The following is a 26,308-nucleotide window of genomic DNA, read 5'->3' as shown; positions in this document are numbered from 1 at the left end:
AGGCACTGCCACATACAATTCACTCCATGCCATGGGACCCCACTAACACTACAGCTATTGTGAGAATACATTCCCACATCATCTGTCAGTTTACCTCAACCTGAGACAGCAGCAGCATTTCAGAAACTCCCTGTGATTATGCCACAATACCATATTCCACATTTCTAAGTGCCCAGTTTGCTTCTCCGTGGTCCGTATGGATGTAGGCTAGGAATATAGCTCATGGAAACAGCCTGCAGAAGTTCATTTTGGTTCTCCTTATCACGCTACAGTATGTAACAAACAGAAGGGGAAGCAAAGGGAATCATCCTGCAATATAAGCACCAAGGCAGAATGACATTTGGAGTGACTGCTTCTTTATGCACACACCTGCCCCTTCCTAATCAAGGATGTAGCCCAGAACTTCAAAGCGAGTCTTTTTTTTAAAAAAAAAAAGAAAAAATGTATAAAATTTCCCATGCTTATGTCATAGTAAAACTAAATTTAATTGTAACTTCCATGTAAGTACGAAGTAATGCTGCAACAGAACTGCTCCGAGACTTACACTGCACTGTGGAACAGCAAGGATGACTCTAACATACAAGGACAACTCCTCTATACATATTGGCTTTTATTATGAGACTTGATTCAAATAACAATAACCAGATGCTCTAGTAAGGTAATGAATTCTTAAAATATTTCCATGGGTATTTTCTACAACAGTTGAGATCTTGCCCTAAGTGACACATTTGGTTGTTTCACAGCAGAGGGTGCCTTTATTTTTCATTCACGTGCACAGTCAAATAGTGCTTTACACAAGCACCTCAAATATACAAGTATTAAAAAGTGTAGTGTAAGTATATATAGCATATACTTGTATATGCTAAGTATACTTGCTGTATACTGCTGAGAGCAGCAATGGATGTGCATGGCGCATAGTATTAAGAAAACTCACACTAAGTAAGTGAAATAAAATAAATAAAATATTAAAGATCCAACAGATGGGAATGCTTAATGCAGAGACATAAGTTACAGCCTTATTTGCAATTGTCACTTTGATCATCAACCTCCTCTTACCTTCTCTCAAAAACTGACCAGGAGAAAGGCAATAGAAGTAAGCAGTGGGTATGGGGAAGGGAAGACATTAAGCACTTTAAAAGAAAACAGCTTGTAACAGTGTTAACTAACGTACCTATGGAACAGAGACTCTTAATTGTTGATGTGGCATGCTGCAAAATTTGCCACGATCACTGCTCACAGGCTTTAACTTAATCCCAGATAGAACAGCAAGAAAGATCCTCTCTGTCAGATGCTTGGCCTCTCCATTTTTGCAGTTTTAGAGGATGCATCCTGGGGTGTTAATAACTGAATAGTTAAGGCACAGAGTTTTCCTCAATACTCTTCCACAGTCAGTGTGGGACACAGCAAGCTAACCAGTAGCTTTTCATTAATGGTTTGTTCCTTCACATGCTGAGTATTTATAATGCAAAGGGACAGTTCAGCAACAGCCAACTGGCTTGGGCCATGTAATCTAGGTATTTTACTACTTCAAGAGATCTACAACATAGATATCTATTTTTTCTCTCCTTCTCTCCAGTCCTTAGAGCTGAAAAACTACTTTAGAAGTCTTAATTGTGTGAGAACTAGGGGGTTTTTATGTTTCGTGTGGAAACCCAAAGTTGTTTGCCTACTATTGAGTCTAGCTGTTAAGAAAGCCTTATTTGCTGTGCACAAAGTCAGCCAACTAGATCAACAGTTCCACTGGCACACAGCTCCTGCAAGAGGTCAAGATCATATCAAGTACAGCCGCTTTTACAAGAACTTGAATCAGTTACTTGGAGAGATTTTAAAAACAATGCTCATGTCTTCAAATCTGGTTTCAATTTCAGCGTGTTCACTGGTAACCAGTGAAGAGGTACAGTGGCATAATGTAGGCTCAATTCAGAAACGTTGGCATGTGAAGAGCTCAAAGAATTGTAATATCTTTCATTACTAGCAGTCAGTCATCTTTTTGATCAAGTACAAGCAGGAACAGGTACTCATGAATAGCAGCTGATGATGGTATTGAACATTCAGAGTAATGTCAGTTATTCATTTTCTTTTCACTAGGTAAATCCACTTGGTAAGTCACATGATCACCTGGGAAGACCATAATCTGATTCATTTGCAGAACTCACTACACAGAATCTGAACCTCCCATTAACTCCAAAAAGAGCTTTTTCTTAAGAAAAAATCATTATTTCCTTTCCTTTACAAAATAAGCTGTCTTGGGAATCCACCAGAAAGGATAACCTTGGGTATCTCGGCTTTGTAGGGCAGTTAGGAAAATGGCTCTACTGTCACTTCCACAACACTAATTAGGAAAAAGTAGTGAATAAAACTTAGGAACGTGTACAAGTGTCCCAAATGACATGCAGCAGCAGTCAGAACTTCACCAGGTAACACATCAACATTGATGTATGTCACATGTCCTTGCAACAGTGAACTTTCAGAGTTAGGAGACTGTACTTGCTCAGAGCTACACCGAAAGCTCTGCAATTCACCACCTTCATACTCTGCACAACTGTAATAACCAGTAATAGCTGCGGCAGCAGCCACAGAAGAGTAACTCCCACTCTTGGCAGAGCTCAAAAGAGCTCTCTCCAGCCTCCAGAAGCAGCCTAGTATCACATCATCTAGACGGCTTTGCCACTGCCAGGTGGATGCACTTCTAGACTGTTGGAGCTATACTTGGTTAGGTCTCCACTCCACTCCACTCTCCTTCTACCCCCAGTTCTTGCACTGAAGGTACAGTCTTACTTTCAAAACTTCACATTTTTATTAAAAAAAAAAAACACCAAACAAAAACGACACTTTAGCAAAATTTTCAGTCTTGTATGTGCCTTCATTGCAGTTTATTATCAAAAGGTGGTTAGCCTTTTGAAAGTTATAACCCATGCAGTAAGCACACATTACACACATACTACTTGCAAATATGGACAAAGAATTAGCTTTTCTGGATTCCAAACCCAAAAGCAATAATAAACAAACCAAGTTCCATTCTCTAGCACATTCCTTTATTTTTCTCACCTTTCTAGGAGGCTTATGATCATACACTGCTACTGTTAGCTACCTGTCCTTCTCTCAGGAAGGGGCTGAATAAAGTGGTGCAAAATAAAGCTCTGGCAGGGAATTGTGGAGCTACATGGATTGATCTCATCCTGCGACCATTCCCTTCTCAAGGCTCTGTGGACTAAGAGAAAAGGAAAAAGATCAGAAGAACAGCTATCACGACCTGAAACAACAGCAAGAAAGAAATGAACTATTAATTTGTGAAGGTGTAAGCAAGCTATTTGTTTCTTTAAGCACCTGCAGGCAGGATCACCCACTCACATCAAGCAACAGCCCCAGAGCCATACAGGCCACACAGCTTGCAGCACACAACTCAGGCATCAGTGATGTATGTACTCAAGAGATTGACACCACATGCTACAGGCTCAGTTCAAGCAGTTCAGAAACAACTGAATAAGCCACAGATTACAAGTTACCTGCACCATTGATCATTGGCCCCTACATGACAGTTTTTGAAGCCAATGTAGAAAGACCAAAGGGGAACTGCGCAGCACTTTCAAAGCTAAGAACTCATCCGTCTTTGTCACACAATACCAAAAGCTCACAGACCCCCCTTATTCTTTCTCCTCCAATATGCTCAGTATTCTCAAAACTCAACAGTACACCCATCACCATTCTCATAAGTTACCCAGCCAGTTCAACCAGTGAGCTAGTTTCTGTCAAAGTTTCTTTCACCACTGAGTAAGATTCAGCATTACCAATCCCAAAACCAGTCCCATCATCACAGCTTCAAAATTAACATTGCAACAATTACATCTATTTCTTTTAATGTTGCAATAATAAACATTGGGCTAAAAAGTAAAAAACAAACACATGTAAAAAACGCAGCAGCATTACAAATCAAAGACAATTTTTACATTAAAAAAAAAGTTTCCCATCCCTCTCTTGACCTACTCTACTAACATAAATAGATAAATAGCATTTCCTGAAGCTCACTCTAACCCCCAAATCTGCATTATTGTTTCCATTCCAGATGATAAAAATAAAACACTTTTAGAAATACGCATCTGTATGATGCCCAGCAAGAATGACAGAAACAGCCATTTATTAGTTACTCCGCTTCTTTTAGTATGCCTTGAATGGGAGCATATATTCCAGTTTTACTAGATAAATCTTTACAACACAGATGCTCCTACTGAAGAAAATATAAATACATTGAGGAGTTGCACAGCAGTGTGAAAAACACTCTTGTGCTATTTTGGTTAATACAGATTTTTTTTGAAAACTACAGCTCTTTCCCCTGTAAAGCCTTCCACCTACAAAAGAATAATGCTTCAGACAGGCAGCAGTCGCCATACAATAGCTGTTCTCTACTATACTGGGGGCATTTGTTTCCTAGGAAACAAGCCAAAAAACACAAAAAGTATCCAGTATGTTAAATATGCAAATAAACTGGGTCACACCAGTCATATTTCACTCAATGGAGGGAAGAATCCACAACTCATTATATTCTGGAGTGCAGGATTAGTTCCTCAGTAACTGTTAAAAATTAAATCATCTTTATTTTTCCACAAGCACCTCTGAAATACACTGCTTTTTAGGAACAAATGCAAGATCAGCGAGGAAGGGCTTTACTTACAGCATGAAAATACATGTTGGTTTAATGCCGAAAAAAAATATTCTTAATGCAAGTGTATTCTAACCAGCCAGTTATCTGCATAGCCTACCAAATTCTGAGCAAAGCATTGCCAACAGCAAGTCACATCAAACGAAAGCCTATTATTCCAGTCCAAAACCTTACCAAATTCTAGGCAAGTTTCCGCTATGCTTGTCTATAGTCCGTAAGAGAGCTCCAGTCACAGAGTAATTGGCTTCTTCGCACACAGACCAGGCCAAGCCTCATTGCAGTAGGAAGCAGAGGAAATAGAACACAGCAGACTACCCTTTTGAACAATACTTTTGAATGTCCTGAAGGTAATATATCAGCAGTTGTTTCCTAAGCTCCCATGAAAAAAAAAATGGAGAGGGTCCAGGGAAGGGTGAGCAGGTCAGTCTCAACCAAAAAAAAAAAAAAAAAAAAAAAAAAAAAAAAACCAAAACCAAAAAAAAACCCAAACCCAAAAACCACCAACAAACCAAAAACCTAACAGTTGCATGCCCCATTCCCCATTCTTTCTTAAAAAGCCTTCCAATTCCCACTGGCTTCCAGCAAATTCTTATTTCAGAGAAGAAAAACAAGCTGCACAAGCACAACAGAATATTGTTAGTAACTTGCTCTTCATTATTACATTTGGAATGACATTTCAAGAATATGCTTAGTCAGAAAGAGAAGCACAATTATTTATATTATTACAGCACCTGCAGCAGTACCCACAGGAAACATAGGCTAGCGCAGTCAACCCAAATCAAGCGTCACAGAACTCAAAATCTCATGATCAGCCTGTTTGAAAGCATGGCAATCACCTAGCACAACATTAAATGAACAAAAGCATCTTATGTTGTGAAAAGGCCATGCCAGCAAGCTTAAAAACTGTCAGCTGAATCACACCAGTATCAGTTCACAGAATAAGAATTCTACACCGTAGCTATGCACTCCCTCTCTGACATGGAGCTACTGCTAGAAGAGTCTCTACAGCTCGTGTCTGTCTGCCATTATAAGCACCACACTGAAAACTGTCATTAAATATATGGGAATATTAACCCTGCTTCTCTCGCATCTCATTACTGCATGCACCTGCATTAGGCATTACAGAGGATGTTCCAGATACCCAATATACAGGGAGGAAAGACAAGCCCCAGGAAACAGCTACTCCGTTAGCAGGCAGCCTGGCAAGGCCACTGTTTCATTAAGCAGCAAGGAAGCAGTTAAAGCACTCAGCAGTTGATTCCAGAGGTATTCCATTCAAAGACATTAAAATAAATCTGATTACGAAAGTAGTAATGGCATTTTGTTCTTGTTAAGTGCAATTGGTAGACAGAACAGCAATTCCATGGTCGGTCCTATGATTATTTCCAAACATTACTATATGCTTATACAATTTCCATAATTACTATGATACTTTTAAGGACAAATTTAGGAACAGGGTAAGTTTTCAAAGAGTACTTACATGATTTAGAAACCAAAACCTCTGATTAACATTCAACATGGAACTCAGTGTGCTGTATTAGCAGTGAGAATTCTTATCAGCCTCCATCAGTCTGCAGCCACTTTTGATGACAGCCACAGCTTGCACTATTTTTGAAAGTTTTATCAAATTCTCTTTCCTTTAAACCAAGCCTTTGCAAATTAGGACCCTTTTTCCACAGTATGCAAAGGCAGTGCCACTGATTTCAAGTAAGTCTACCCTTGCCCACCTAAGGCCTAAAAAATTCTTTACAAAAAAAAAAAAAAAAATTTGATGGCTACACTTAGCTTCCTTAAAGAAGGAGTTCTGGAAAAATGTTGTTGAGACTGTTTCCTCCAGAATGCACTCAGAAGATGCAGATAATCAGACCAATACTTTCATTAAATGCCCCAAATGGCCCAGTCATAACTTAAAGCTCACTATTACATGCCAGAAGAGGATTGTGGGGGAAAAAGTCCGCTCAACTTGAAAAGACTTCAGTTTTAAAGAAAGAGATTGAACCGCTGGAAAAGCTTGCAAGGCTGAACATGCTCTCCTGAAAATTAAAAGAGGATGTGAAATGCACATTACAGAGGTATTAATACATGTACACTAAAATTACAGTTTTTAAACTATTTTACAAGAAACAATCTGATTAAATCAGAAAGACAGTTGCATTGCTGGGGAGGCTTGCATTTGAAGCCAAAACATATCTACATTAAAGAGAAACCATTGAGTCACTGCACAAATCAGAGAGAACCTCCATATCTATAATCTAGAGAGAAGTGGATTGGATGAGTAGAGGACCAGACTAACTCTGCATTGAGGACTAGCTGACAAGTACATACATTGAAATAAAAAGGAACAGTTTCTCATGTCTTACATGATTTTCAGGGACTAAAGATGAACCACTTACTGAAATGCTTTTCCTTAGGCCTGCCTTCCAATTCTGAGAACACCCTGAAGAGAAATCCATCATGGCAGGAATTACAAAACAAGGGGATGCAAGTTTAACATGGACTTTTCCATTCAACAAGAGAAAAAAAAAAATGGAGAAAAAAAAAAAAGAAATTTCAGGAATTTTCAAATCAATAAACTCTCAAACAAAATAATAGCCAGATTATTTCTTTCCCACAAAGATGTTGGAATTCAGGCTCTGGATGAAATAGGTAAGATATATAAAAGGACTAGCAAAAATGTAAGTAACCACTCTTACAGAAGAACATTCAAGACCACTGGCACGAGCTAAATGTTGATGCCCAATAAAAGCCAAACCAGCCTGTCGGGCCTAAAGAAGGAAAAAGCAGAGAAGTGGGCATAGTTACTTTAATAAAAAGATTTACCATCATCTTCATCACATATCACCTACTAGGAAGTGGCCTCATGTATAAGCACATTGAGCCAAAGAACAAAGGGTAAAAACAAAACAACCCCCCTAAAAGACACATACACAGTTAGGTCAGGAAATCTACATAGCCACTTTTGTGGCATTCCATCCCACCATGAAGTAGCTCCCCCTCCACCCTCTGGGAGGTAAAGAGCCCCTACATGAACATTGTAATACATTAAGCCTCAAGAAAACAAAAATCCATCAGAGAAAACATGCCACTCACTGCTGTGCCCTCAGTCCCACACACAATGGCAACACAATGGTTCTGCTGTTTCTAACACTCTGCCTGCCTTCGTGGTGAGATGAGAACAGGAATTACCCCTATAACTTCAGCAGCCATAGAAAGCGCAAAAATAGTCCCTCTTCTCCAGGCAGTATAAAAAGGAAAAAGACTTGAGCTTCTGATGAAACCCAATTTGCTAATTTTTCTTCTCCACAAACTGCTCCAGTCACTCAAGTACATAAAACATTCAGAGTGACTGGGTTGCTGCTCCTATTCAGCCCAGTGGTAAAAGACTAGGACTCGTACAAACGCAGAGGAAATTCTTGAGAAAAAGAAGAAAGTCAAGTGAAGATGATGTAGGAAGGTCTGATCTGCCACTGCAGTGTCAGCCAAGAGTGGCCACAGGAGACCTTTGTATTTTAATTTATGCTCTCTCAGTCAGGCTGAGGAGCAGCAGCTGCTGCAGCAAGAGCAGAGAAAGCATGGTTGTCAGCAGAGCAGACAGGAGGGTAGCCCTTATGCCCGCTACCCTGTGGAGAGGAAAAAGATAGTAAGAAAAGATTTCCCCAGCAGGGACCCCTCACTGCAAAAACAGATTCTGGCTGGCAAGAGCAAAAGCTGTCCTCTTCAACATGCCTCAGTCGTATTGGTATGGAGCAGAAGCGGAAAAACAGAACCAGGAAAAAAAAAAATAAAATAAATATACACACACACACCCCTGTATATATATAAAAATAAACATCCTAACATACACTGCTCACATTGGATTTTATTAATGCTAGTAGGAACCATATTTTCTAGCAATTACAGCTTTGGGATTCTACCTAGTCTAAAGCAATAAATTCAGTTTGTAGGATGGGTTTGTTTCTCATTCAGTAGAATCTATCATATCGAAGATTGGGGCAAAATGCAGAACACAGTTGCACAGCAAGCACGAAGTGGGGGTGGGAGGGGCAGAGAGGGAATAACTCTTTGCAGCTGTCAAAAAAAAAAAACATTAATTAATCCAATTACTTCACATATATATAACAAAACAAAAAGAAAACTCAAAACCCCAAAAACCCCAAAATCCCACATCCCCTAAAACTTAAGAAAACCAGAAGTATCAACCAAACAAAATAACACGCCTTTAAATGTTAAGCCTTAAAGTTTTTTGTTCCATTGTCCAAGCTTTCCTTGAAGTACTTCTAAAATAGATCCCCATGCAGCAAATAAAACAGATTTCAGGATGAACAGCTACAAAACTGTTTTCTCAGGCCTATGCTTGTGTTTGCTTTTGGTTTCGTATTTGTTTTGTTTTGGTGTTGTGGTTCTGTTTTGTTTAGTTTTTAAGATTTCCTACAGCAACAGGAATTTAAACTAAGAAGTTGTTTACCTGGAAATCCAGTTCCCAATGGCATCAGACGATGGACCTGATCCCTGAGAACAAGGACTTGCAAAGGCATTCAGAAGCACTTGTTTATTATTTCTTAGTAAAACAAAAAGTCTTAGAACTCTGTAAGCTTATTTATTTTTTTTTCCCAAAGCTTAGTAAACTAGTGGAAATCTGAAGTGTACTTTCTGCCTCTGCACAGTCAGCTAGCTTTAAAGGACCTGATATTTTTTTTGGACAGAATCACACCATCAGGTTATGTTGCTGTCTTGCCTATCTCTTTTCTTGTCTTTGTCAGCCAGTGAATAGTAGTAGTCATACATGCCACTTACGTTCTTTCTCCCTTCCCATGACTATCATGCAAGCAAACAAGAAAAGCCTCACATTTTATTCATCAGATGTCAAACGCAGTGGTATAATGGCAGAATTAAATAAGAATTTTGGAGGTGTAGGCTTGCTTGTTTCTTCCTTTCGGGAGGCAAGGGGAAGAGAGTATGAAGAATGACAGAACTGCAAGCAATTGTGATCCTACATAAAAAAAAAAACGCATACCTTGCTGTTAAACACAGTCCGGGCTGAAAACAGTTAATTCATCATAATTGGAAGAGCTGTGTAAAGATCCAACTAGGTCACCATCTGGAAACTTACAGCTCCCTCTTCCCAGCAGCAAGCTTTTTCATCTGTGACATCCAGCTGTAGTTGCCTTGGACTGGTACACTTACTTGACTTTACACGCCTCCAACATTTGTAATTCAACCATCTGAACTACTGAAAAGGAAGGTATCCAAAATTTCTTTCTTAATAGTATTGTGTGGAAAAGTCAGTGGCAGGGTATGGTGGGGAGCAGAGAAAAGGTGTTTCAAATTACATTCTTCAGATGCAAGGTTTTAATTGTGGTTTCACAGAAGCTAAGCAGATGAACATGAAAGTTAATTGACTCCAAGCTGCAGAATGCTTTATTACATGCCTATTGGAACTCCACCTCTCTCAGAAGTAAGCCAAAACTAATAGGGAAATGTACAAGTAACAACTGGATGTCGTGTACTTCAGAAAGTTAGAGATTCAAGGACCAACCAGACAAATTTACGAAAAAAAAAAAAAAATTAATATTCTTAGGAGGATTTTTTTTTAAGTACAAAGATCCTAATTCTGGCTCTGAAAGGCTGAGGATTCAGGGCATATTCCCTACAAATTATCACTATCTATCTGCCTTGTTCTTACACTTCTCACCAGCTGATTACCATTGACTGTTGTTCTAAGGAAATTTACCTTATATTACCTTTTGTCTGGTCCAGTATGATCACTGGTATGTTCTTTGCTGCATTTCTAAAAAGGATCTTTGAGAACTGCCTTGACAGTGCTGCCTTATTTCAGTTCCTTTCTGTATCAGGAAATGCTTCAACCCAAATGTAATGTTAGAAGTCAGGGAGAGAAGGGGAGCTCGACTAGAACACCTCACAGCACATCATCTATAAAAGCTTCAAAACTACTTTCTGTCCAGCCCTGTGCAAGTTTTTGTTGTTGCATTGTATTCAAACCCAAGAACGCTCCCTTCTATTTTAAATGCAAAATGCTCTTTATTAAAGGCAAAACACCGATTTATTAGTGTAACTATATCTGAATTTAAATGAATGTTTTAATTCTTTCATGTATTCTTACTAAAGTAATATAATTTATTGAAAATTTCAGAGCTACCTTTAATAAAGCTCACAAAATTACTTCCAATACCCACTTTGAAACTTAGTATATTACTCCTTTCACTCCCAGTTTCTTTATATACTATTATAGTTTGTTATGAACATTTCACAAACAACAATTTCATAACCTTACCCTATTCTCGTTCTGAAAACTAAGAACTCATTCTGAAATTTCATAACAGTTTACAGAGACCATGAAGTCCAAACTGCTGGCATTCTCTCAGGTTAAGTCAGAAAACAGAATTTTCATTAGACACTTACAGATTCACTCCGAAGCTAAAGGGAAAAAGAAAAGAGCATGCCTTTATCACCCTTCAGTAAAGTACAACAGAAACACCATTCCAGGCAAACTCATACTGGATCATACCAAATGTCTTTATCTGTATTAATGGTTTAGTTTCCATAACTTCTGTAGTAACTGTAGCTCTGCAGACTTCAACATACTTTTTGCTACTTAGGCTTTTCTAACTCAGCATGGGGTTGACCAAAGACCTTGAAAACAATAGGGAAATGACAACACATCCACAGACTTAAGAACTAATTAAGACGAAATATTTCCAAGAGACAATACATTGTTCAGTCCACAGTGGGTTTTTTCAGATTTAGTCTGTCCATAGAAATGACTAATTATGCCAAATATTAATTGCAGAGTTGGCGCTTGACATGGACAGCACTAACAAAAAAAAACCACACAGCTTTAACTCAAGGCAGGTAAACCAGTTAAGCGTTTCAGTAGCAAAATGGTCTACTGAGTTCCCCTGGTCACATCCTCACCTGAGTGGAGTCATTTTCGTTCCATGTCACTCTTCACCAGTGCCTCAATTGGTTTATGAAGCCATAAGTTATGCTGCACACAGGCACACAGTGTAAGCCAGTTTTGCTGGCAAAGACACAATCTTGAAATGCCCTCAGACAAAACCATCAGATCTCCAAACTACCTTTGAATTGCATGGGACCCCAATCAGAGATTAAAGAATATTTAAAAGATGGCTTTTATCACATCTTTCACATGATAGAGAACATAGTCCTTTAATATAAAAAAGTGTTCTAGGTATTTAAAAGTGGTCAACACATACAAAGTTAACGGAAATCAAGACTATACAATCTTCAAAGAAACATTTTTTCAATTCCTTACCATTAAAACTTCTTTTCAATTTGTTTAATAGAGTTGTAATTGAAATGATACGTTGTTTCTTCATACACTAGAGAAAGAAAGAGCAGGATTCTTTCCCTTAGGGAACTCCCTTGCACTGAATCTAGTCAAAAGGCAAGGCTCAGCACATCTCCTCCAAAAACTTGGAGCAATTTTTGGCTCTGTAGGTAATATTGCATTTGAAGGTACCTGACAATCTATCAGATTAAGGATTCAGTGCAATAGCTCAAAAAGGTTCTTCATCTCCCTTGGTGGTATGAGTCTAAAAGCAGGGAATGTTAATCTTGCACACCCCCCCCCACCCTTTTTTAAAGCCATTAATAAGAATTGATTTTACATTTCTTTAAAGTCTTCCTTAAAGGGAAAACGAAAGGTGAGTTTTGCTGTTTACTTTTAATACTATTGAAATCATTAGTATTAGCACAAACTATAACTATCTACTCATACTGCGTTACCACAAACCGCTCGAACAATCTAACAGTAGAAAATAACTGCAGTATTCATCACGTGTTCTATTCAGATAGACTGGTTTTACCTTTTCTCTATCAATCACCAAAGCACAAACAAAACTAGTCAGAGATGTTCAGTTTCCATTCAGCTATAAACTGATTTTCAGGCTTAATTTATATACATAGCTTCTTTTATGCTTTGTTTACAGAAATTCTTTTATCTGCCACACTAGCTTACTTGATAAGACACCATTAGCAGCAATGGAAGATATTTAATGCAGAAGCCATTATCTTTAGCCTAAGATGTTGTTGAATTTCAGCAGCCATTAATAAAATGTGGTGATTTCTTACGTGGCTAATGGTAGACCGCATAAGTAGTAGTACTTAACAGATAAGCATTAGTAGCTCCATCGGACACAGATTTATCATGAAGTTGCTGCTATTACGTATGTGCCTGGCAAAATCAGGACTCAGTACTCAATAAAGTACTAGGTATCACTAGTTATAAAAAACAACAGTGGTGATCAGCTTCCTGCCCAGACCCGTGGCAAGGCACAGAGCCTGCAGAAACCACTGTTAAGTGGTATTTTAGCACATGTAAATCTATTTCATGCAAGCACACCACTACTCTACAACTAGAGAGGACACAGTCACAATTGTCTGCTGTGGATGAACTCTGTGCAGCTAAGTTCCCTCAGTGCTACAAGTATTAGAGTCACATATAGCTCCTATTATTGAGAGGAAGTTTTCATTTTAAGGAGCAAAATGGTCAAACAGGATACTTACTCTGAGACACAAACTAGCAGAAACACTGCCTGATAGGCTCCACTGTTCTCTGCCAGAGTTTTTTTGGTTAGGCTAGTGTATCACCGTTTTTGTCAGCTCTTAGCTACTTAGGCAACTGAAGTAATTGCTCTAGGTCTTTTGAAGACTTTTCAGTGTTTTGTTTGGTGGACCTCTTTGCCCCCCCCCCCTTTTTTTTTTTTTGTAAAAAGACGGCATTGCTTGAAAACCAATTATGCAGCTGCTACCAAGTGATTCCCATTGAAGTCAACAGGAGCTGCTCTTATGCAGAAGCCTGTAACAAGGGCCCAAGCATTTACAGTGCTGAAAGCCTTTGTGCTCTGTTCCCTAAGTGGATGAAGGTAAGCTACGCAGGGGGCTCATTCAAAATTAATACTACATCAGGAAGTAGATGAGGGAGAGAGAAGGCACTGAATAATTGATCCAGAGTTTGTTTTCTGTGAATTCTGAAATGTCTTTATGTACATGTTTATTTTGGTTTGCCTTTTTGTGCTTGTTTTTTTTTTCAAATTAGAGAGATTTTAAACTACAATAAAGTTCTGTTAACAAAACAGGGTGAGATAATGACAAGAGAGCTCTCAAAAGTGGTGCTTTGATAAACAATAACTGAAAAAAAATATCCACCCAGAAGGTAACATGGAGATGGAACAGAAAACATGGCAAGTTTTACTCAGACAAAATACGACTAACTTCTCACTTCTAGATTACATTCTCAAAGTAAAATAACTTCTGCTTTATGAACAAGTGGTGTATTCCACTCCTGCTCTTTCTGTGAAAAGTTACAGGTTTCTCTTCTTCTCCACCATTTATTTATACAGAAGTCCAGTCCCACCCACCAGTGCAGACAAAATCCATCCTTCCAGCTTATAAAGGCCCTCCAACTCCTCAAGCTAGGAGTCTAATCCTCCTCACATGAACAATTTTGACAACACAGCTACACCAAAATTGTTGTACTTTGCTCTATAGATGTCATATTCAGTCATTTCAAGGATGTTACAGTGGCAGATTGGAACAACATAGCCTTTCAGAGCAAATTAAAATCTGACTCCAGTACACTAAGGAGATTTAAAAAAATAGCAGTACTCACTGACGTTCTGATAGGTCTCCAAAGATACAAAAAACAAGTCCCACCAACTCTCAACTTTAAACACGTAGGACTTTACAGTATGCTTCTAATTAGTATAGCAGCAGCAACAACCACCAGCCTCTTTTAATTTCAGTCCTGTACTCCAGCTAATGTAAAACCACTGAGACTCTGCACCTCAAGAGCAACAAGCCTTCCATGTGGTTCAAACAGGAGACACAGCACATCCCTGAAATCTTTGCTGACCATGTCAGTCGCTACCATAGCCCCATCCATTCCACCTCACCTGATTCTACATGGCTCAGTCCTGCAGCAATTGTTTACAAAGCTAAAACGCAAAATTCTTTACATCAGAGCCAAAGGTGTGTGTACAGTTTTGATATTCACCAGCCTTATAGTTTGACACACTAACTGAAGAAGGATTATCTCCAGGTGTTATTTGGGAGGTCTTGCACCAACACTGAGACTTGCTGTTTCAAATAGAGATGCTTGTGCGTTACCCTAAAAAATGGCAAATACTTTTGGAAAAAAAAAGTTGTTTGTCAAGTAGGAACAAGTGCCTTAGAAAATGGTACAAAAAAAAGACAATGCTGGTTTTTTTACTTCTCCTTCCCAGTTTCCTGTGGACTGGCAGCTGGTCTCCAGTAACAGAGCCAGTAAACTGCCCCCGTAGAAAGCCCTCTCAGAGCACGGCAGTGACCATGCAGGGGCTCCTGTAGGCTAAGAGCAGAGAACCCAGCTAAGCTTTCAATTCCAGGTGAAAGTAGTAAGAATAGGCACAGACACATAGCGAGACACAAAAAGGGCCTCCTTGGAGAATGGAACAGAGAGAACAGCCTCTGCAAGATGGAGTAGAACACAAATTGAAAGGAGGCTGAAAACAACAAGAACCAGGTATTTACAAGAGGCATGGTAATTTATCCAGGCAGAAATCTGTTGCTATTGACAAGAAAACCACAAGTAACAGTGGAGTTGGGTATATCATCACTGTAATTCGTTAGGCATGACATTTAAAATAATATATGAAATACTGGATGATAGTGAGCTCACTGGAAATCCCACCTACCCACAAAGTTCCAGGATGGGGAAATTTTGAAGGCAAAAGCTACTGTTGCCCACAGCTGTCCTTTTGCCTCTGTCAGAGGTTAGTAGTCTGCAGAACAGCTGATAGGGTCATGAATCTAAGGGGCATAGGAGCATACCTCCAACAGAAGACAAAAAAGGCCAGATGGGAGCCACAACTCATTCACCTGCTACTGTGGCAAGAACCCTTAAGTATCAGTCTCATCAAGATTGGTATTTGTTTACTTCAAAATGCAAAGCTATCAACTGCATCTGCTCAGGAGATACTTCCTTTCCCACAGGTATGAGAGGGGTTTAGGAAAAATGAAGACGAGCAGAGGCCAGCAAGGATATAAACCATGTAAAAATGTAATTGGCTTGTGTTGCTAAGTCAAACACACTAGTTATGTGCATGGATAAGATCCTGCCGAATAAAACATTGATTCAGATGCCACTACAAATCTTTAGACTAAGCACACAGACATTTTTGCCTATCTTCAAAACAACAGGACATCTTGTAAGAGGAAGGAGACTGCTTACAGGTAAAAGAAAGCAAACTTTTTAAACCACGTTCAGCCTCGCCTATATGAAGTGGGAACACTACCGGTGACCACGCCAGAGCTCCCAGCAGCAGCAGAAAAACAGAATATAGCCAGAGGAAGAGCAGTGCAAAAAAAAGCCTCCTTTGCACGTAACAGGCATTAGACAGGATTTCAGTCCCTTCAAGTCCTGCTTTAAGGCACGTAAGTCAAGGAACTTCTGCTCTAGCAAGTCAGGAATTAATATTTTTCATAGCATTATTCTATATAGATACATAACTATGTATACATATATTTTTTTAAATATATAAATATATTTCCAATATTACATGCATACTAACCTTCTGTTTGCAACAAAGCTATCAAAAAGGATATTACTTGGGAGTGAATAATCATGACAAACTCTTTTCAGAGAGATCATTTGCCACCCCAGTGAGGTACCTTATTACAGGGAGTGGCATGCTGTTTGGAATAATGTGTATGGGAAGGAAAAAGAAAACAAAGAACAACAAACTTGGTAGACCAGCACTGTTCTTTCTTTCCCCAACAGGAGGGAGGTCCTACCATCTTCACACACTTCATTCTTGCAGCCAAAGAGGAAGTTAACAGAAATTAATCTACATGAGAAGAGTTCTCAGTCAGAGCTGGTAACTGACTGCTATCAGTCCACTGTACTAAGATATTTGGCTCTGCAGCCTTGTGCCAACCTCAGCCATTTGCACCCCCCTGCCCTCATTCTCACACCAGAACTTACGAGGCAGCACACCAAAACCAATTATGAAACCACTGCCATAACTAAGGCAGGAAGTGGCCCTGCTACAGAAACAAGTCCTCCCAGTCATTCAGAGAGGAAAAAAAAAAAAACACTTAGACTAGTAAGAAAGCAGCAAGACTTCACATCCCCCTAGATGCCCACAGAAACAGAAAGAAACAAGAGGATGTTTGTGATATGAAGCAACATTGATTAGAAACTAGATCATAATTATTTATGAACTACAATCATACATATTTTATATTTGCATATACGTATTTTTATAGCCTTCACGTAAGTTATATGGCTGAATTTTCATCTTGAAATGAACTACATAACTCCTTAGAAAACAATGCTTCTAATTTTAAAATTTTTTCCTCTTCTTTTTCAATTATTTTAATTATATATTTAATCATTTAATTACTGTTCACACTTATTCCTTTAGACATACACCCCCATAAACTGGCAGTCAGGAAGATATCTTCTACGAAACGTTATCTATTACCTACACGGAAAAGGGAACCATTCTGGTTGTATATTTCAGTGGCAAAAATTAAAATTAAAAAATCTGAAACCTTTGCTTTGTGCATAGTAGAACACCCCAGTATACTCCGAGCTGAGAGTGGCCCAGGATACTTGCCAGCCATCTTCCTTGTTAGTTGGTAGAACTCAATATTTAGAATTGTCACCTTTTCCAATTCTGTTCTCCAGTCTGAAACACTCTAACCGCATAGCACTGCAATGACAAACTTAAGAGAGAGTGCTTCCACAAGGTGACACGGCTAATTGAAGCATAGCATGAAGCAACAAAACCTTTGCCATACATTATCTATGAACTTTTTTCCTCAGTGTCTCTGCTCTTATATATAAACCATTTACAGCACACAGGGGGAATCTACTTCAAGCTCTTCTTAATCACAGCTGGTTGGAAAACAGAACATAGCAGAGAGATGCAATTCAGTGAGAGGGAGCACAGAGAACCTAATCTCAGAAAGGTAAACATACACCCTGCACATGGGTACACAAAGCAAAGGTGTCCAACAGGGAGAACCTGCGAGGCAGGCTCTAACAAAATGACACATACCAGGTGGATCTGCTACGGGTGACATCCCACATATGAAGCTGCTGTATCTTTGCTTGGGGCACTGGAGCTCAGTTGAGAGAGTCTGCCCTCTTGACACAGAGAAAGTCCTGACATAAAATAATGCTCCATGTCATGGAAGATCTGCCCCTAAATCAAAGTAAATTAAGCTGGACTCTCATTAAATGTAAGCTACTAACGCTAGGAAACACCCAGTAAGCTGAATTACTGCAAGCATCTTTCCAGTCTCATTTATATCATACTCATTACCCTATAACAGCAGCTTACTGGAGCTATGGCAGTAGATATACTCAGGCTTTAACTTATTAACATTATATTCAGGAAAACAAAACTGAAGCCTCTATGAACCCAAAATATTTCATATATCTAAAGGCATCTAGTCTTCTTTTAATTCTTTTTTTCGAATACAATACTACAGAAAAGCACCAAACACTTTTTAAAAGAATTTTACTTCCCTATTGAGGAGAAAGGGAATACATTTACACAGAAGTTCCTACAATTCTTTGATTTTTCCATAAGAAGTTTTGCTGTTGAGAAAACTAGATGGCAACAGGTACGGAATAGGTATACAAACTGTTTTCATAGTATATGTTTGCCTTGTTGCAAAAAGAAAAAAAAAAAAATTAAAAAAAAAACAAACCTCCATCACCACACATCACAAACTTTGCTTGAAATGATTTTCAATATTATTTGATGTAATGGAGCCTTCACTAGGAGCAGAGGGATTTTCAAAGTCTGGAACAGGCATATTGATTTTTCCCAGTTCTGTGGGAAATTGACAGTTCATTCATAAGATCCTCTGTGTGTACTGAGATACTTATTCTAAATGCTGTCCAGAGGAAAGTGACTGGGAAGTCGAAACACTAGCTGAAGAATCTGATGCAGAGATAGATGTGTATTAAAATAAATACATACCGCTACTGCAATTTGCCTCATTTATTTTATACAGCTAAAGGAGTAGGATCTGACTGTTTTTAGCACCTCCGCAAGTCAGGCCATCTGGAGGTTATATGAGATCACACTGAGTCAGAGTTTGATACCAAATCAGGCACCCTTGACTGCAAGCCTCAATGCGTTAGTGACATTTTTAAATGCCAGTGTAAGGGGAAGGCTGGACTGTTCTAGATCTTTGTGTATGTTACAAAAGCAGCTACACAGAGCACTGTGCCAACAGTGACATCCACCCATATCAACCCTGTGCAATGTCCTGGTGAAATCACTGGAAATCTATATCCACTGTGATCCACAAGGAAGGATATTTTTTGGCAGGAGCAGCAGCACAATCACAAAAAAAAATGGGATGTTTTGCAAACTTGCACAAACAAATTAGGCCAGTAAAGAATAATCTACGTTTTCCTGGATTTTACACTGTACAACTGTACTGGAATGCAATTCAGTACATTGGTAAAAATAGAATTAAACCAAGAAAAAGCTGATCTTTCTTTATTGCACTGCAACAATATTTGCTAGTTTTCAATGCAAAAAAAAAAAAAAAGATGGAAGCTGGTAGAAGAATACAAAGTCACTAAGAAATGCTAGCTAATGAAAAAGTCAGATATTTAGAAGAGTTTAAAAAAAACACCATACTGGAAGGCATTTTAATGGTTAATGCTGACAGTGACTTCTGGGTAATCACTAACAGAGCTGGGTTACTTCATAAGCTGTTCTGCTCCTTGCTCCTGCCTACATCAATAAAACAATTACAGTCCTGTTGACAGGCTACTCGCCATGCAGTTGAGAAACATGCTGCATATTTTGGGCAAAGCAAAGTATGAAGGCTGATTCTATCCTACAGCACTATAGTTTTAAGACTGGAATTCCCTAACCGGCAGAATTAGGTCAGGAGATTTCTTCAGGTCAAAAATATTCTCTCTCATCTCCAGTTTTAATTGGAAGCAAGATGTTATACTCTAAATGCTGATAGCAAATCTTCACAGGTTACTGCCCTCGGTTAGTGGAGTATAAACTGTTGAAGTACCTAGGCCGAGTATTTAACAACACATCAGATTCTTGCTCCAAATTGGTAACTTGTAATAGCCCTGGTGCTAAAACCAGTTTATAACGCATTTTCAACAAGAAGTCTATTTGTAGGAACAAGGCTCAAAAGAAAAGGAAGTGTTGTTTCACTAACTGTAAGCCCAAGTTTCTTATCCTCTACTAATCATTAACTATTGTGTCTTACACAGTTTAAGGAATAAAGAATAAATTACAGTTTGCTAAGAAGTACTTCAGGATTATTGCAATCTATGGAACTAGGTCTTAGAGAGTGTTCTTTAAGAACAGATTACATACATACTTTCAAACTCCTGTCCACTGGAGAGGATAGAGAAGTTCCTTACATTTTTCTTCTTTCCACGCCCCACACTTAAAAAACAAACACTCCCCTTCCCCCAACCTCCTCCCCCACATTTTCCATTTGAAAGTTACACTACATCTATTGCACTACCTGATATAAGTAATTTTTCTTTTCAAAAACATGTTTTCTGTGTTCCCATTTGGAAAAAAAAAAAAAGCTTTTCTTCACTAGTACAGGTCATGCTTGCTTTCCCTGTGTGCCTATTACATCATCCACTGTAGTTGAATATGTACTTACATAGAGTACACCAAAGAGTTTGCCATGAAAAAAACTGTCTTACAGAATTAAGGTAACATGTCTACCTTCAAATTCAATGTTACAGAACATGGATCTGTTGCCTTTATTAATAAAACATTATCAGCATGCAGCAAGGGGAATGACACTAGGAACGATGATAACTTGTTTTTGCACATATGAATATTCACAAAATGTTTCACTTCCAGAAGTATTCTGTAGGGGCTGCCTGTACTCTAGGTGCCATTCACATGCACCAGCTTTTCTCTGATTGGGAAACTAAAGATTCAGAATTAACTCTTCATACTTTGAGAAATATGTGCCACCAGGTAAAAGTTACTATGACAATTCAAGCAAGATGGGAGACTGGTAAATGCATTTACTAAATTCATCTTTAACATAGAAAAAACTATGTAAGCTGTATTTGATAGCTCTGACAATATTCACTTGAAGTATGTTGACATCAAACATGAGAAGTTGCACAATTAATCACAATTAGATTTTTCTAGTTCTTGTGCCCTTACACCTTTTCAATCTTTTATAAACTAGAAACATCAAACAGCTTAAAACAATAACATACTTACAAACACCTAGTTTTGGTATAACAAATACTTAGGAGAAAACAAACAGCTTCATCCATGTTCCTCACCTATTTATTTTTGTATAACCAATGATAGAGCCTGCCACAAAGTTACAAGTGAAGGCAGGGCAAGAAAAGTTTTTATTCCAAGAATGACTTCTACAAATCTGAAGCAAGTCCCTTGGAGCCAACTGAGTTACTATATTTTTATAAGCATTTAAAAGACTGAGGGTACATCTGCTGAAAGAGACACTGAGGAATTCAGGAATCCCAAGCTCACAACAATGCATCTATTTCATCAATATGTACATCACCGCCTTTCACTGTTACGAAACAGTTGTGTATTTTCCCCAAGACAAGCATTGTTCTGTTTCTGGCAAGACCACTTGTGAAATGCTCTCAAAGTCATCCATGCTATTAAGAAAGTGGAAAAAAAAAAAAAAGCAATTTGATCATAAAAGGAGGGGAGAGTGAACAGAATGCTTCACTTCCACTGCAAGGGTATCTTCCCAATGTGATTTTTTTTAAGATCAAATGCTACCGAATGCATTTGAAAATTGCATGGACCAAGCTCCACATTGATTTTTTTTTTTATTTTTTTTTTTAACCACTGTGGCAAGGGAAAATTACACAACCAAAACTTCCTTTGTGGATGTCTGAAAACTAGCTGACATCAGAAAATTATCTTCTGCCCCTTTGAAAATAAACTATCAACAATGTACAAAATTTAATAAACAGTCTATTTGTTGTCCCTTAAAGGTCAGTTCACTTTTCCAACACTTTTCCCGTAACATACTTACATAACCTTATGTTGTGGTCATGTCACAAAACATACATAGTACATATCCAGTTTCCATCAAGTCTAAGAAAGCACAGACAGCAATTTAAAACAGTTCTTGGAACTAAAAGTCAGCTTAAAATTGTCTTGGAAAAGTAGAAGGGAAAAGAAAGGGAAACAGTTCTTGCCTTTTGGGAAGCAATATGGCGTAATTTTACTTTTTGCATCACACCTTTGACATCATTCCACATGGAAGTCTAAGGGGGAAGTGAGGGGAGAAGGCATTGTTTGTTTGCTTTCTTTAGCTACAGAAAAACGTTTTCTGTTATCTTATATGATGGTTGTAGCTCTCATCTAAATCAGATTACATTACAGTTTACCTAGACAGTGACATGAAGGCTCATAAAAAAGCAATGTCTATTCCATAAGCCTAGAAAGGTAGCAAACACAACATGGTAGAATAGAATAGAGACATTAAGGTTGGAAAAGTCTTCTAAGATCATCAAGTCCAACTGTCAACCCAACACCACCATGCCTACTAAACCATGTCCTGAAGTGCCACGTCTATGTGTTTTTTTTAACATCTCCAGGGACGATGACTCCACCACTGCCTTGGGCAGCCTGTTCCAATGCTTGACCAATGCTTTCACACAGGCATTATGTTAGTCAAGTTAAAGCCCAGGTTGTGCCCTAATGAACAACCAGCAGAAGAATGGCAGCTGAGCAATGGAAAGGGAAGCATAATACCGAATGCTAATTTTTTATTTAGATGTATTTGTGTCTATTTGGTCTCCATTCCTAAATCTTACTTCGGCAACTGCTAAACAAGCTTTCCTTTTCCACGCGAGCATAGTAATGTCATAAAATAAGTTTTTCTGAAGAAACACTTCCAGCATATTTACTAACTTTAATACTGAATTTCAAAAAAAAAAATTAAGCTTGCAAATGTATCTAGAACATTAATTATAGTATATATAGTATATATATGTCTGGGAGGACAATATTGTCTTCTACACCAGTTTGAAACACAGTTAGATAAGAATACCTGGGGTGGTGCAAGACTGAAAACTATCTCCTAAAGAGTATATTGTCACCTTTAGTTACAACGATGTATTCAGCATTAGAGTGCAACTTTCCCATACTCATTCTTCTAATAATCCAGTTGTGTTTTTTAAGGAAAGAAATAACAAACCAGCACAAAACAGTCTCATAATTTATTTTGCCCATATTCTGTGACATATAAAGCATCTGATTTTTTTGTAATATCTTCAGTTTAAGTAGCATGTACAATCACTCCCCACATAATTTCAGTAGATTATAATATTCCTCTGTTCAAGGCACTGACAATTTTCTTGTCAAAATCATTCCTCTTCCAATTCTGTTTTCTTTATTTGTAGTCCACTGTTTTATTATGTAGAATAGATAGCATTTTCCTGTTTGTTTACATAAAAATTTTAAAAGGTTGTGTTAAAACCACTCTATAATAATGCTCAGGTGGAAGTTTTAACAAAGGTGTTATACATATCTCCATATTCGCAAGATCCCTGGAGAGTGTAATGGGGTTAATACGTGACCTCTTCATCATTTCAATTTATTTATTATATTAGTGGCTACTTTTGATCATCACTCTCTGTGAACAGCCAACCGAACTTGCAATTTTCCTTTACAGCTTTTTCCAGCCCAGTTTCATGGCAGACTATTGAAAGGCTTGCTATTAATTCAGTAAAAACATTAAAATGTAAACTGCCTACGTTTTCACTCCAAATCATGAGACATGGTAATAAATGCAGGCTTCCTCAGAAAGAGATTACAATATTCTGAAGAAACTACTAAACTCTTATAAAGGGCTTTATGGATTTCAAGAAGTTTATCCAAGGACACAAATGAGACAATTGCATTTGCTTCCTCACTTGCACCATCCACGCATTAACCTCCAGAGAATAAGACGAAGGAAATTACAGAGTGTATACAGCTTCTTATAGACTGACAGCACCTGCAGGAGCAAGATAACACATGTATGTATATTTCACCATAATCTCCTTCTAGGTGTTCCTCACACTACTCTGTTCCCTGCTGAAAAACATCTATGTTCACAGTAGCATATGCCCAGGGGACTCAAAATGAAAAAAAAAAAAAACTAGATAAATGAAAAGAACTACAGCAAACTTAACCACTAAAAACTGAGCTAACAGTACAAAAAAAAACCCAGCCACTATAGGGTTAGAATACTACAAAACTTGCAATCACTCATCTCCACAGGTCAGTCTTAGGCCAAGTAAACATTGACATAAAACTGCAGTTAACTTCATTCTAACAGCTTGCTTTCTTGATAAAGGAAAGGTATTTCACTATAAAAGTGCAATTAACCAAAACTGTCATCTTTCCAAAACACCCTCTTCTGGCCTCTTTGCTTTCCAGGAACACAGACACGGGGTTAGCTGTGAATACCTGCTAGCCACATAACCACCCTCCTCTACTCTCACCAAGGTGACAATCACAAGCTCAGCAATGGTTAGAAGGTTTCTGTCCTCTATTCTTCCCCACCTTCATCCACAAACTTCAAGGTGAGGCTTTTTTTTTTCCCCCAATTCACCTTTCTAGTTCAAGGAAGCCACTATACCAGATAGGTACTAAAGTTGCCTTTCAAAGCCCCTCAAAAACACACTCACTCTACCTGGGTTTGTGCATGTATCTCATTGCTAAATGCAACATCTATGAAGAGAGGGGGATTGTACATGTAAGAGTCTTCACCCAGCTCCAACATTCTACGCAGCAATAAAACCTTATCATTTATGTGTGTGTGAGAATGCTCATCCCCTCCCTCTGTGGTTACTAGATTTGCCATATATATCCAAAATCAGCTGCTTCTCTTTCAACTCCAACGCACTGAGAAGATGCTAGAAATACTATAATATGCAGGTTACATGTCACTATATAGTTCTGCCTACTCTACAGCCAGTGCTAGAATGCTGCAACAAGATACCGTGCAGTCAGGCGATCAAGCAGCCCAGCATCTCTGCAACTGCCCAACCAACCCTGCCATGGGCTCGCACTTCAGGGTGCGAATAATGGGTGGGAATAATGTTTTCCCCCTCCTCCATCCTATTATTGCTACTACTACTACTACATGGTAATAGCTAATCGCAATAATGCGCCCTGCACAACCTCATCATTGTGTAACCATTGCCTTAAAGAGCACAGTGCAGAGAAGTTGAGCTGTGATTTATTATTATTATTATTATTATTTAACAGGGAAATAAAAACATGCAGATCAATTCTTTCTCCAGGCCTGGGTGTCTAGCGGCTGCCTCCCCCACCACAAAGCAGACGAGCGGGAAGGAAGGAGGGAGGAGAGAAAAAAAAAGGAAAATTTAAAAAAAATAAATAAATAAAGCAGTAAACCCTCTTCGCACCTAAAACAAAAGCGATGAGGAGGGCCAGAAGGGAAGAGGCATCGGCAGCCTCTGAAGGTGCAGGAATGCAGCTAACAGCCGCCCGGGGCTGCGGGAGGGGAGCCTGGGACGGCGTCGCGAGCCCCGGCCTCGCGCTCCCCGAAAGCCCCGCTCAAACCCCCAACCGCCAGCCTCGCGCCCCAGCTGTCACGCCCGGCTCTCCCTTTCACACCTCCCCTCAGCCTTCATTTCTGGCCGTGCCCAGCCCGGGAGCGGCGGCGGGGGAGGAGGAGGAGAAGAAGGTGGCAGAGGAAGACACGAAGCGCCGGGCGACCGGCCCACTTACCCAGAAAATGACATTGAAGCCGAAGATGAAATATTTGATACAACAACTGACTTCAGGCCCCTTGTAGTGCTTCCCGGACATCCTCTGCGCTCATGAAGACACTTTGCTCGCAGCCAGGGTGAGAACCAAAAGAGGGAAAATGAAATTTAAAAAAAAAAAGGGGGGGGGTAGCAGGAGGGGGACAGGGGGCGGCGCGGGCAGGGCTCAGCGCCAGCTGCGAGCCGTGGGGAGATGCGGCAGGAGCGGCGCGGCGGATCGGCTCCGACTTGCCGGGCGCCGGGGACGGCCGGCAAGCAGCTCCCACCTCCTCCTCTTCTTCTCCCGCATGGAGGAGGCCCGAGCTAACGCAACGGGAGTGGGGCGGGAAAGAGAAGGGGAAGGAGCCACCGGGAGGCGCCCAGGCAGAGGCGCGGGGCCGGCCGCCGCCACCAGCACAGCCCGCCGCGGCGCTACCCTGCCCCAACAGCCAGCTGCCCCCAGCCCTCTCGCACAGCACTCACTCTCCTCCTCCAGTGCGGCAACGCCATTGGTTGCTACTGGTTGATTGGCGGCGCGCCTCGCCAATCCGGCTGGCTCGGCACAGGCTCTCTGGCTTTCTACCTCCCCCCCTCCCTCCTCCACAGCGTGGCCTAGTGATGGGGTGTGTGGGCCGGTGGAAGGGGCGGCCGTGAGGCGGTTCCCGTGGGGGCTGATGGCCGGGGGGCTGTGGCCGCTAGCCTTTGTCTGCTGCGGCGAGGGCCGGGGGCGGCTTGGCTGCTGCAGCCGCTGCTGCCGCCGCCACCACCGTCAGGCTTACATAACGGGGCCAGCGGGCCTCAGGGCAGCCGTTGGAGCGGCCGTTTTGGGCAGCCCGGGCGGGGTG

At 39.8% G+C, this 26,308-nt stretch overlaps 1 protein-coding gene across 1 annotated transcript in view; it reads right to left on the bottom strand.

Annotated features, from left to right (window-relative positions):
* TSPAN5 (tetraspanin 5) overlaps positions 1 to 25,571 on the bottom strand; it is an 88,896-nt gene extending 63,325 nt beyond the window's left edge. Inside the window, exon 1 of the mRNA XM_086747421.1 lies at positions 25,447 to 25,571. Coding sequence (XP_086603547.1) covers positions 25,447 to 25,527 — 81 coding nt within the window. The 5' untranslated portion in view covers positions 25,528 to 25,571. The remainder of the gene's footprint in view (positions 1 to 25,446) is intronic.
* Between the last annotated feature and the right edge of the window lie 737 nt (positions 25,572 to 26,308).

Source organism: Chlamydotis macqueenii, chromosome 4, assembly GCF_036417535.1.
Source record: "Chlamydotis macqueenii isolate bChlMac1 chromosome 4, bChlMac1.mat, whole genome shotgun sequence".
NCBI lineage: Eukaryota > Metazoa > Chordata > Aves > Otidiformes > Otididae > Chlamydotis > Chlamydotis macqueenii.
The sequence above is the reverse complement of the archived record's forward strand: the minus strand, read 5'-3'. Positions and strand labels throughout refer to the sequence as shown.